The following is a 13,332-nucleotide window of genomic DNA, read 5'->3' on the forward strand; positions in this document are numbered from 1 at the left end:
TGGTGTATGGGCCAAACATGTTCTTCTATGCAGGGGCAGAGCCAGTTTAGAGCTACTGGAAAAATGCATTACTTTTTTTTGGTAATCCTGTCCTGTTTCAAAATAAAAGTTATTCAAATGTATACATAAATATGCCCATCCCCTTGGACTTTTAAAGAATGAGGTAAGACAGAAGTAGGCCTTGGGTTTGAGGATGTCACGGAGCTTTGAAAACCCACAAAAGGGCCAGGGTGCACTGGGTATATCAGCAGGCTGGGTTTTCCTGTCCTAACTCCAGAGGCTTGAACATTTGAGGGCTCCTTGGATTGCTATGGCAGCTCCAGGAAGCTGATGATAGCAGCCATTGGTGAGAAAAGATCAAGGCACCTACTACACCCTCCTTACCCTGAGACTCACCTGCCATCCCAGGTCCTGGAAGCTCACATAGAGCTCATGCTTCTTGCAAGCTGTTTTTAACTCACTGCCGTTGTAGTCTGTTGGAGGACATAAAAAGACACACTTGTTAGCTCATTTGCTCCATCACTTAGAAACTTGTATGAAATGTTTCCTCTCATACATCCCAGGCAATGGATGAGGCTCAGGACAGCTGTTGACACATGTGGCCCCCACAACAGCTCAGCTGAGCTCCCAGTTGTTTGCCCAAATTTAGAGCCACTGAAGAAATTAATCATTAATTGTTTTTCTAATCATGTTTCAAAAGAAAAGTTGTTTAAGTGTTCAGACCCCCTTTGGCTTTGAAATGGTGAGATAAGAGTTGGCACCGTGTTAGAGGGGTCATGGAGCTTTAGGGCACTCTCCTCTTTGTGTCTGCTTTGGATACCATGTTGATTTAATGGGCACCTTTAAGCAACAGATGTGTGTAACTGCTTCATGTAGGGTTTACAGAGGGATGTGTGGAGATTTCCACTGGACTTGAAAGATGATACATATGTGGCTGTACTAAACAGGATTGACTGACTATATTTCAGATGTGAACTATCCAGACATGGCATGGGACTTTGGGGATAGCTTCTGCCCCCCCCCCCCAAAGAATGTCCTGAAGAAGTTTTATGATCAGGAGCCAACCAGGAGGCTCAGAAATGGAGGAAAGGGTGAGACCATGCTCTCCCGTTGAGCTCCAGCCTCATTGCTGGGGTTGAGACCTATATATGTGCCCTGAAACAATCATTCCAAAATCACCACTTTCCCCCAAAACAATCTGCTGAACCTGCCTGTGCAGTTCAGGAGCCACTGGCCTGGCTTAACAACCTCCACAGGAGACATGGGAGCACTTTGATTCATTCCAGCCAATCAGAAGTGCTATTTTGTGACATGGGGAGCAGAGAGATGGATTTCATATAGCTATGCCCTCCAAGAATTGGAGTCTCAGCAAGGCTGTGAGCTATTATGTACTCAAGTAGCTCAAATACAACTCAGAATACAAGTGGTATGGTCAAGGGTCATGGGTCAATATTCAAGGGTCATGGATCAATGACTCCTGAAGCTTGTAGAAGGGACAATGGGAGTGGGGAACAGTTATGCTGGGATGGACTGGAGGAATCATAAAGAGTTGGGAGATACAACTGGAAAAATGAATGACTCGGAATGCTAACAATGATGTGGACTTTGAACCAGTGGGCTCAGAGCTATGGTTTTAAAGGGCACATGGATGCATTTGTTATGTAGGAGAGGACAGAGAAGGAAGGAAGGATAAGGAGCCAGTTTTTGAAGGAAGATTCTTCCTCTTACAGGGTTAAGAAGATATACAGAATCCAGATCTATCTCTCTCTCTCTCTCTCTCTCTCTCTCTCTCTCTCTCTCTCATACACACACACACACACACACACACACACACACACACACACAACCTCTGCCTTTGTCAATCAACTATACAAACCAATGAGTTACCTCACGAATGTATTTGCACTAGACGTTCACACTTATCCTCTTAGAATTCCCAACCCCAAATCAGAAGAAAGGGTACAGAACTCAGAATTCTGTAAAGAAACCATGTCAACTGAGGCTAGTGGCCTGGGAAGAGAGATGTGGGTCAAGTATTTACTAATTCTAAATATACGCAAATCCACTCCATTGCCACCCCTGTCAGTTCCTATGATGCCTACCTGACCTTGCAGAACTCTCTCTCTATTTTAAGTCTACATGAGAAGGAAATTCAGAGCAACCATGGAGGGAAGTTCAGAGCAGGGTATAGAGGATTCTCACTCTGAACCACTGCACACAGACAAGCCTTTCCTGTTGGAAACAACCCTTCAATGAAAGAAACTGAAGAGGACACACAAATTAATGGGTTGCAGGTCAGGGTAACCTCTAGAGAAGGCTACAAAAGAAAAGTCAATAATGGCAAGGCAGGAAATACTAAAGCGAGAACACTATGGCAAAGAGTAGGCAGATATTTAAAGATAGGTGGATGCCAGAAAGAAAGAAAGAAAGAAAGAAAGAAAGAAAGAAAGAAAGAAAGAAAGAAAGGAAGGAAGGAAGGAAGGAAGGAAGGAAGGAAGGAAGGAAGGAAGGAAGGAAGGAAGGAAGGAAGAAAGAAAGAAAGAAAGAAAGAAAGAAAGAAAGAAAGAAAGAAAGAAAGAAAGAAAGAAAGAAAAAGAAAGAAAGGAAGAAAGCAAGCAAGCGAGAGAGAAAGAAGAAAGGAAAGAAAGGAGGAAAGAGAGAGAAAAAGAGAGAAACAAACAAATAGAACTTTATAAAAACCAATGAGCATATAATATATAATAATATGCAATATATAATAAGAAATAGAAAGAAAGAGAGAAAGGAAGAAAGAAAGAAAGAAAGAAAGAAAGAAAGAAAGAAAGAAAGAAAGAAAGAAAAAAGGAGAGGGAGAGAGAGAGAGAGAGAGAAATAGAACTTGATAAAAACCAATAAGTATTGGAAATAGAATGAAAGACCTAAGCACTAGACATAACTTAAGAGAGAAGTAGATAGAGTCAGACCATTCATTTAAAGAAACCTCTTCAAATATAAGTAAATGGTCAGAAATTATAAAAAGACATAGAAGACATACTGAAAGACCCAACATAATTCTATTAGGAATTCCAGACAGCTATGATAGGGGAAAAATGATATTTGGAAACCTAAAGGCTCTGATAATTTCCTAGAAATTAAAAAAAGATAAACATCTTTAAATAAAAAGGCACAATGAACCCTAATTGGAATAAATAAATTTTTATGATGCCAAAATCTGGTGAAATTAGAGTATAGTAAATAAAAAAGAATCCTCAAAGGTAGCAGAAATTAAAGGAAGATAAAGTAGATTAATGGCAAGATTAACAAAAAATATTCATTCAAATATTAAATGACATAAGAACAACCCCACTAATCTAAAATTTTATACCCAGCTATAGGTCCTCCTCACTTTCCTTTGAGCTGCTGATCTCTCTTTCCTCTCATGTCACCTGGGTACATGGGCTCAGTCTCTTGAAGATTCCAAGGCTCCTGTGTCCCTGTACTCTCTTCCAGCTGTCCTTGTCAACTATTTGATCCCCTACCTAGGGTCTCACCTGGGATGCCCCTAATCAACCTAGTTCTAGCTTGTTCTTCCTCCAAACTTCCTTCAAAATCTTTTAGATCAGTCTTAGAATCACTGGCCATATAAAATACAGAGATTTTAAAATAATTTTCCTTTATAGGCTAGGCAGATAGCAGCAGTGTAGAATAATAAAGTATGTATTGGTTAAGCATGATAGTACATACCTGTAATCCCAGTATTTAAGAACCTGGAAAATTTGAGGCAGGAGTACTTGCCATGAGTTCAAAGCTAGCCTGGACTTCATAGTGTGTTCTGGGTCAGCCAAGGCTACAAAGTGGTACCCTGTCTCAAAAAATATATCATGTGTTTTTGTTTTGTTTTGTTTTGTTTTTGTCTCTATTTCCTAGCTGAGGGCATAGAAAACCTTGGAGTTTCCTGATAGAAGTGTCTTTGTTACAGTAACAAGACCCCGTCACACACCCACACTTATATCATTCACCGTAGGCCCCTAGAGAGCTTCAACATGGGTGCTGGTCACAGAAAAGCCCAGTGCATGGTAAAAGGATTGGAACTCTGGCCCTGCCTCACCTCTGGAGACTGAGTACAACCATGTGGCCAATGATTTGATTTTGCACAGCGTCAGCATCCCATATTCTATGGTTCATATATGGTATGTTTGCTGCTCAGAGGTCTGCATGCTGGCAACTTGGTCCTCAATCAAGTTAAGAGGGTAGAGCTAGAGTGGGCCTGGTGGGAGGTAACAGTGTGATGGGAAACTACCTCACAAGGTGGAATACGCCTTTCTAGTGACTAGAGCCGTTACCGTGACAGTAGATTCCTATAAAGCAAGGCCACCCCATGTCTATTGCCTTTCATATGTATCATTTTCTGTCCTTGGATCCACTGTGAATCTGTCTTCTATACCATTGACACTTCCTGAGGTCTTTGTCACACAGAGCTGGCCAAATATTTTAGCTTCCAAGCCATAAGCTAAAATAAGCTTTTCCTTATAAGTACGCAGTTGCAGCTATTTTGTAATAGCAATACCAAATGGATTGAGGTACCAAATAAAAGCCCAGGACCACGAGACTTAGTGACATTTTCAGATATGTGTATATTCTGATGTATGGGTGGCCTGGAGACCTCACCTTGGGGCTGGTCTCTGAAATAGGAGCAGGGAAAGCCTGCTGAGGACCTTGCTTTAATGAGTTGGCTTATGTTAGAACTGAACTAAAGGTCACTTGGTCAGTATTTGAAACTTACTGTCAGAACACAGACAGGGACACCTTCCTCACCCCGAGGTTTCAATTTTTCTCTCTGTGTCACACTACAAATGACAGTCCTAGGACTTCATCTCAAACTTCCCAACCATCCCAGCTGTCTGTGAACGTGCCCTGGTTCCGACTCCCTCAGTGCTCAGCTCAGAGAACTTTCTGGAAAGAGAAGCTAATTCTTTTATGGCCACACGTTGACGTTTTTTGTTATTAAGGACTGGGGCCGGAGAGAGGAAAAGCAGGAATTCTATCCTTCTGTTTCCTTTCCTACAGATAGATATTCGCTTGGCCAAGCCTGTGTTTCCTTACAGTCCCATGGTGAGGGCTGGCACAGAGCATATAAATATTTGTGGAGGTCAATGACCTTCGCAATACTTGTTTCTGTAGCTCAGGGGTGGGTGCCCTGGGTTCTATGTGGGATGATGCTGACCCAATTTTTTTGTGTGTTTTGTTTTTTACAGATCGACAGATGGCTGAAAAAAAAACCCCAAAACCCCAAACCTCTCCCCTTTACCCCAACTAATCTTGGTATCTGTTTACAAGAGGAGTCTGAGAAAGGCCAGGTTTGATTTTTTTTTTTTTTAAAGTATGCAGCTAAAATTTAATAAGGACATATCCACTTAAATGGGAGAAGAGAAAACAAATCACAGCTTTGTCCAAGTGGGGCAGAGAAAGGAGAAGGTATAGAGGCAAAAACAAAACCACAAAAAACCCAGAGCCACTATAGCCCCCAGGCCAGCAACAGGGCCCATGGACATGGTGTCAGACTCATGGGCATGCTGTGCACAAATCACCAGCACTGCCACTGACTGAGAAGGTGCTACAGCTCATTCCAGACCCCAGCTCAGAACCACAAGGAAGAAGAGGTGCCACGCTACCCAAGTGGATCTGAGCACAGGAGAGCCACGGGTGCTGCCTTGGAGGGTCAGAGGCAGGGACACCCTAGCTCTAAATATAGCCAAAGTCTGTCTTTGGCCCCAGGATGCCTAGGCAGCTTTGGGACATGCTGCCGTGAAAACCCAGTACCAGTGTCAAAACACGCCATTAAGAATATCTGGCTGCTATAAGCTTAACACAGCAAGCAAAACCTGGCCCACAACCATCCAATATGGTTCTCTGCTTTAAGACAGGAGAGCAGGGCCAGTGAGAAGGTCCAGCAGGGAAAGACACTTGCTTCCAAGCCTGATGACCTGAGTCTGTCTGTAATTCATAGTCTCTCTCTCATTCTCTCTCTGTCTGTCTGTCTGTCTCTCTCTTGTTCATGTCTTCTTCTATTGCAGGGGGGTATACCTACTCTTATTCCCCCTGTCTCTTAAAATGTCAAGGGCAAAAACAAAGCAGTAGCTGTTCAAGAGGCACCTCTGTTTGCCAAGGCCTGGCTGTCCTTGCCTCATCTCTGGACTTCTAAGCCCTATCTTATCAAAAGAAGAAGAAAAAAACTCTTGCTCCTCCTCGCCCCACCTAAAGAACAGCATGAGATGGATGCAGCAGGAGGTGCCAGCTCTTTCTGTTGCCACATTAGGCCAAGTGCAGGAGACCCTCTGGGGTTCAGAGTTCTGGTTTCAGGATCCTCTTACCAGGCCTCAGAAGGGCTGGACTTTTTGTCTACATTTTGTTTATATTAGCACCATCAGTACTAGAGGCTGCAGGAAGGCCCCAAGCCAATGCAGACCTAGGATTTTGAGGTGACACACTCGCCACTTAATCAATATGTGACTTCCATCTCCTTTCAGCTACATGCCTTAAAAAAACCAGACAAGGTTTCCCATAAACGCTGAGATTCCATGGGCTTCACACAACTTCCTTTCTCTCAGTCATCTCCTAGACTGAGGGATTCCCTGACTCCCAGACCCTGCCCATGGTTGGTAGCCGCTGCCTTGCTGGACATCTTACACCTGCTTGTTCTGCTTTAGTAAGGGTTGAGAATCAAAATGTTCAGGGCCAGACTGAACGTGTTTCAGATTTTGAGTTTTTCCAGATTTTGGAAGAACTTCTTTGATACAAAACAAAACAAAAACCAAAACTAAATGTGATTTTCTTTTCTTTTCTTTTCTTTTCTTTTCTTTTCTTTTCTTTTCTTTTCTTTTCTTTTCTTTTCTTTTCTTCCCCTCCCCTCCCCTCCCCTCCACTCCCTCCTTTCCTTCCCTTTCCTTCCTTCCTTCCTTCCTTCCTTCCTTCCTTCCTTCCTTCTGTGCTGACAGGATGCTCAGATGGTTTCAGATGAAGTGTTTCTGTTTTGGAATTTTTGGATTGGGGATGCTTGGTCTGGACCAATCCACAAGGGAAGACCTGGGGAGGAGGAAGAGGCAGCAGGGAACTTGCTAGTCTATTGTACCCTCAGACCACTATTATTCTAAAGCAATCTAATAGTAAAAGCCAAGCATGATAAAGGTAGGTTTTGAAATGATTTCAGCTTTTGAGTCGCTAGCCCACACCTAGTCCTGCGTATCTCTACAAGGTTAAGAATGGGTGTCATTTAACACACTCTGAACAGGGCTCTTTCTAAGCTGAGGATCTACAAGCCAAGCTCAGGCTCCAGAACTTTAACTTAAGCTCAAAATGACAAAGCACAAACCCTCTCTCCTTTGAAAAATAAGAAGAATTGGCATGTTCAGACCCAGGTCACAGCTTCTTCCGAAACATCTAATAAACCATGATGCTCACAGGAGGTCGATCCCCTCAGCTTTAGCGTCCTCAGTCCATGGCAGCCAGAGACGAAGTACCAGCAACACTGTGAGATGCGACCCTCAACCTGGGACTGAAGGTCCCTGAACTCTATAGCACGAGATCACGCGTTCTAAATAAACTGAAGACATTTTCTGAGACATGTTACTTCTCCTGTGCTCAAAGCATACAAATGGACCCCAGTGGGAAACGTCAGGGGCTGAAGATGACAACCATTCACGGCACATGGAGCATTGGAAACCCACACTGTCCCAAGAGGGCTCAAGAGATGTATGTTAAGGTGGGTGAAACAGAGTGGAAGCAGAAGAATTTTTCCCGGGTAGCAATAGACTCATGCCCGGTGATGCTCAGAGCCCTGAGGGCATTGGGCTATTTCCTAGGCACAAGGAACCAGAGACAACAACAACTACACATCCCCTGGTTAAAAAAAAAAAAGTGATAGTAACAACTCCAACGGTCATCTGATCAAACAAAGACCCGTGCACAGTCCCAGCATCGGACTCTCGAGCTTGCAATGGCATGAATGGCCCTCTCCTCCCCAGACGTGTCATGTGGGGATCCTAAAACAGTGACTGGAGCAGAACCTAGAATTGCCAAAGGAAATCATCTGTTGCGGCCATCCATTCGGAGACCTCACAATGGATTGGCCAAGCGGTACCACTGACCCCCCTCCCCCCACCCCCAAGACAAAACAGCAAAGGCCAAGAGAAATATTATCAAAGAGGAAAATGGAGGCCAGCAGATACTTCAGACTCTAGCTGGAGGACCTAGGGAAGGGGCTCTGAGCACACTAAACTGGCAAGAACTGAGGCCGGCAAACAATTGCCAGATTCATGAGAGTCCCTCCCGGGCTCCACAGAGCAGCTGAGCGCAGCACTGTAAAACAGGTGTAAAAACAATAAAAGACACGTCCTGAGGCTGTACAAGCCTGTGGGAGAAGGGCAACTCAGCCAACGTCCACCATTCCTGTGGAGAGGATGGTGGTAGAGAAGGAGACGCCACGAAGGGAGACTTGTCCCCAAAACCCACTGTCCGGTGCACGTGCCTGCTGAGTCCAGCCTGAAGCCAGCCAGGTATGTATGCTAGAGCAGGTGGGGGTGGGCTGCAGGGACCAAGAGGCAGTGGGTGAGCTCTTGGCCACTTGCTGGTGGCAGGCGAGCCTGGAAGTCTCAGGAATCTACAGCTCAGTTCCTAAAATAGATCGCTGTCATGTTTCATTCTGATGACAGGTGATTTGATAAATGACGCTAAGGTCTTTACTCAGGTGCAAGATGTCCCTGTGGGTTTCTAGACAGGGGCCCTTTGGGGAGAAGGAGAAGTGTCAACGCCCTGGGAGTATACTATAGGCAAAATGGACGACCAAAGAATAGCCATCTCTGCCTTCAATCTCCCAAAGGACTTAGAGTGGGGTAATGGCTGGAGCCACACCGCAGATGGCACCTTTTCTGCAGATGACCTGGCTCACAAAGACCCTGGAGTCTCTGGCCCATTCAGGAGCCTGGATGGAAAACCCTTGTGAGAGGCAAGTCTACTCTCTAGGCTCCCGCCATATTTCTGAAAAATCTCCCTCCTTTTCTTTCTTGGTTTTCCTGTGGTTTGCAAGTGAGTTGGTTTTAGGGGCTTTATGTATTTCCTTGGAGACAAAGTTTTACAATGTATCCAAGAGTCCTAGCATCTAACGCTCTAGGTAGGCAAAGATGACCCTGAACTTCTGATCCTCCTGCTTCTTCTAGGATTATGGGCATGCGCTACCATTGCCAGTTTATACCATCAAACCCGGGGCTCTGTGCAGGCCACACAGGTACTCAACAAACTGAGCTGCGTTTCTCACCTTAGAATGCTTTCTTGGGTAGAAATCTGGCCCTCTGCTTGTCCACTTCCATTAACAGAAGAAAGCCAAGTGCAAAAAGCAGAGCTCTGAGGGGCTGCACATGAGTAGCCGCTGTCTCACGGGAGGTTCTGAGAAGAGAGCGGAGAAGCCGCTTCGTCTCAGCACTTTCTTGGGGGGTTTTAAATATACGAGGCCAGAGGGATTTGGCACGGATTCCTTTGTGCTGGACTACTGAAGGAACAAAGAAACTAGGAGGACTGAGTTGGGAGGAGGAGTGGGGAGACCAAGAGACAACAGGGGCCCTTGGACCTCATTAGGAATTAGGCTACTTTAATATCCGTAATTAATTTTAACTCATCAGAGTGAAAGAAAAGGTTGAAAGGGACTTGGAAAACAGTAATTGGATGGCCTTGCAAAAGCCCAAATTGTAGACAACATGTTTTCTTCATTAAAAATAAACTGGTCTATATATTGGGTGGGCAGGGTGAGTGTTGACTCAATCAAGTGAAATTATAATTTTCAAAAGCAATCAACATTGCAAGCGAAGCCTCCACAGCCTGAGGTCCGAGGAACCAAACTGGCCACAGTTCCCAAATGCAGACTACTGCTGGCCAACATCATCAGGCCCCAGAGGGGAATGCAGACTATTAATTCAATTCAACAGACTGCCTCCCAGGGAAATAAACTAAAGCAGGCAATCCTTTCAGCTTTTTTTTTTTTTTAAGGCCTCAATCCTGACTAGTTTTGGTGGTAAATACAGGAACACCCATGTTGTGCGGTGCTTCCAAGAAATACCATGACAAGGAGAGGCAAAATGTCATATCACACTGGGTAGTGGCTGCTCAAGTGTCACATCCAAGTTACTGACGTAAGAGAAGGCTTAGTAAGAGCCACAGCCCGAATTTTAGGAGACACTGCTTCCCAAAGAAAGGTGGGGTGCTTTGAAAAGCTGCATCCATTCTTCCCAGGCCCCCCAAATGTCCGTTGTAATGAGCTGCCTCAAAAAATTAGCCTCTAGAAATTATTTCACTCCCTTGGGATCCCAGCAACAAACACACTCTAAGCAACTACTACTTCCTCCAAGTGGGTGTGTGCACGCACTCTTCAAAGGTGTGTGCGCGCACTCGTCAAAGGTGTGCCGTGCGGCCTCATTTCATCAAATCGGAACATCCTGTGAGGTATTCCACACCGTCGCAATACAGAATGGGGGACTGAAGCTCAGATCCACTAGGTAGGTTTCTCCAAACTCACAAAAAAGAGAAAACTCTGGCAGAGAATCTCCCAGCACACAGTCAATGTCACACTTGTTTTCTGAGCTGTCGAGTGATGCCAGGGATCCAGGACTCAGGAACACTTGCGCCACGGTGAGGAGCATTGGCGCTCGAACTCGGTGCCACCTAACAACTATGAACTTGCTTCCGAGATCTTCCACTCGCTACCCCTCCCCGTTCTAGAGAAGACTTCTGAAAGTTGCAATTAACACTCAGACACTGGTGGTTGGGGGGGCACTGTTTCCTCTCTCTTGCCCTTCGGACCTCCTTGTCCAGATGGATCTGAATAACCAGGATAGGCTTGGCTGATCAGAGCACTTCCTAGGGTAGCAAGATGCTCGGGGCTGGTCACATGGTGTGTGAGCCAGTCCAGTGAGCATCAAGCCTGGCTTCTTTCTGAGGCCAACAAGGGAGAGAACTCTCTATTTGAAGATGAGGTTGCCAAGATCTCTCTGAGACTCGGGGTAACCTTAATGTACATTGATTATCTTTGTGAGGAATCTGTCAACGAGGAATGCAGGAAACAGAACTATCTAGAACCATCTGTTCCCAACAATTCAACCAAGCCGAAGCAAGAAACCCTCAACTTCACAGGTGAGTGAGCCAATAAAATCCCTGTTGGAGCCTCCTCCCCGCCCCCCACTACCACTTCCAGCCAAGAGTCCTAGTAAATCCAAGCCCATAGTACACAACTGTACTATGCAAGCCCATAGTACACCAGTTCATGCAAGCTGAGCCCCCACAAATCTGAAATGCACCAAAATTTAAACCTCACTTGATGGTTGCCGGTCAAACCAAAGTGCACTAAAAATACTGTATAAACTCAACCTACAGCTCTAGGTATGTAAGATGAATAGGGAAAATACATTCATTCTGCCATTAGATGTGGGTCTTATCACCAAGAAATCTCATTATGTATATTTGTAAGTATCCCCAAATCCAAACAAAAGAAACATCTGAAACCTTTCTGGCCATACACCGAGGACCTGGGTTTGGTTCCTAGGATCTACCTGGTGGCTCACAAACATCCATAACTACTCCAGACAACCTGGCATATCTTCTGACCTCCATGGGCACCATCTAAAAATTAAAATAATTGGGGTGTTTCCATGATTTTGTGGGAGGAAAAAACAAAAAGAATTGTAGAAATCTCAACAAACAGAAGGATGCTTGCCTGAACCAAGAGGTGGGATGTGATGCCTACAGCCCCAGCCTTTGGGCAACAGTGCTCTATGGTGAGAGGTCCTGGGATCCCATACAGGTATCTATCACTAAGACATGGCCGTCATTCTTAGGACCACCCCTCCCCCACTAGCCACTGTATTTGCTGAGCAGAAGTAGTCCAGCATCTGGAGCCATAGGTACCTTTATCCTAATGGGAACTAAGGCCCTGTCCACACTCACCTGAAGAACCGGAGCCCCGGGACATGTCCTGCGACTGGGTGGACCGGTTGCGACTCTGCTGCCGCCGCCGACTGGAAGCTGACCTGGTGGTGCGCACGTGGACCTCGCTCACCTTGAAGAAGGCCACCATGAAGGGTTGCTTGTCGTAAGGGCCGTCTCTGCCCACCAGGCCCGCCGCACGGGGGTTGACGTGGAGTCCTTTAATGCAAACCAAAGCCCACCCCTCTTTACTCCATGGAACCTTAGTCTCAAAGCTATACGACCAGGCGACTCTTCCTAGTCTTCCACGTAAAGGAGTAAAGAGTGGGAAATGTGAACAAGGCCCCTTGCATCCTCCCACCCTGGCTGGCTCCCTGTAGACAGGCAGACTCAAAATGTGCCTCCCAAAGTATAGAATCACCCCCAAGGAGTGCTCTGATCTCTGTCCTTCTATTCATCAATATTTACACATCTTTTCTGGCTGTATTTCCCAACTGTGCAGCAGGACTAGAAACGGGAGCCCATCAGGAGGGATTTTCCTTAAGGGTCCCTTGGTAAATCACTGGGCAGTCAGATCCTAACAACCCCTTTTCCTCCCCTTCCTTAGGTGCTGGGTAGAACCCAGAGCCTCATGCTAAGCAAATGCTCTATTCCTGAACTGTGTTCACCCAAGCTTCCGGTCTTCCTCTCGGGATCTCCCACCTGGCTCAGCCAGGGGCTCTCTTTCCATTGCTATTCTTGTGGGAGACATGGCCTTAGCCTGCTTCCAAGTCCTGGCTAGGAGAAAGGTTGTGCTTTTCGGTATGGTCACGAGGGAAGAGTAAACAAGGTCACCCGGGCGTCAAGGCCTGGGCTACAAACAATGGTCCCACCGCAACCACCACGGAGGAAAAGGAAACCGTCTGTGCGGCAGAGGCTGGCAGGGTGCAAATCCCAACTTACCATCCCGAGTCACCACACTCAGCTGGAGTCCCATGTTGTGCTGCGGTGTCACCACCCACAGATTGCTAGTTGCTGTGATGTCAAATTCCAGCCAGCCTTCTTCTGAGGCCCACACCACCCGCGTGTCCAACAAAAATAGGTCAGAGTCTCTGCAAGAATGAGAAAAAGAAAGAAAAAAATGGCACAGTGAAATCACCTGCTGTCCTGCGGCTCATTCCTCCTGTGTCTTGCCAGGAAAGAATGCTGAGGTCAGATCATGCCCATCTGTGTGACCAGCCACTGCTCTGCCTGGATGTCACTGTAGAGCCTACAAACACAGCATAATTAGCAAAGACACAGAACGTGAGCTATCAGAAGGCTCCGTAAATTCACCAAGACCTCCTGCCTCCCACACCAAATCTTTCTTGGAATTAAGGTAAATTGCAAACATTATTTCACTTGTCTCAATACTTAGTTCACTTTTATTAC

At 45.7% G+C, this 13,332-nt stretch overlaps 1 protein-coding gene across 1 annotated transcript in view; it reads right to left on the minus strand.

The window, feature by feature from the left end:
- The window catches only part of Bmp6 (bone morphogenetic protein 6), a 154,260-nt gene that overhangs the window by 1,834 nt on the left and 139,094 nt on the right, over window positions 1-13,332 (minus strand). Inside the window, exons 3-5 of the mRNA XM_021180022.3 lie at window positions 12,865-13,013; window positions 11,944-12,141; window positions 397-473 (exon numbers count right to left, since the gene is read on the minus strand). Of these exons, the coding sequence (XP_021035681.1) occupies window positions 397-473; window positions 11,944-12,141; window positions 12,865-13,013 (424 nt within the window). The remainder of the gene's footprint in view (window positions 1-396; window positions 474-11,943; window positions 12,142-12,864; window positions 13,014-13,332) is intronic.

The sequence above is a fragment of the Mus caroli genome, unplaced genomic scaffold (genome assembly GCF_978045245.1).
Source record: "Mus caroli unplaced genomic scaffold, Mus_caroli_1 scaffold_15, whole genome shotgun sequence".
Lineage (NCBI taxonomy): Eukaryota > Metazoa > Chordata > Mammalia > Rodentia > Muridae > Mus > Mus caroli.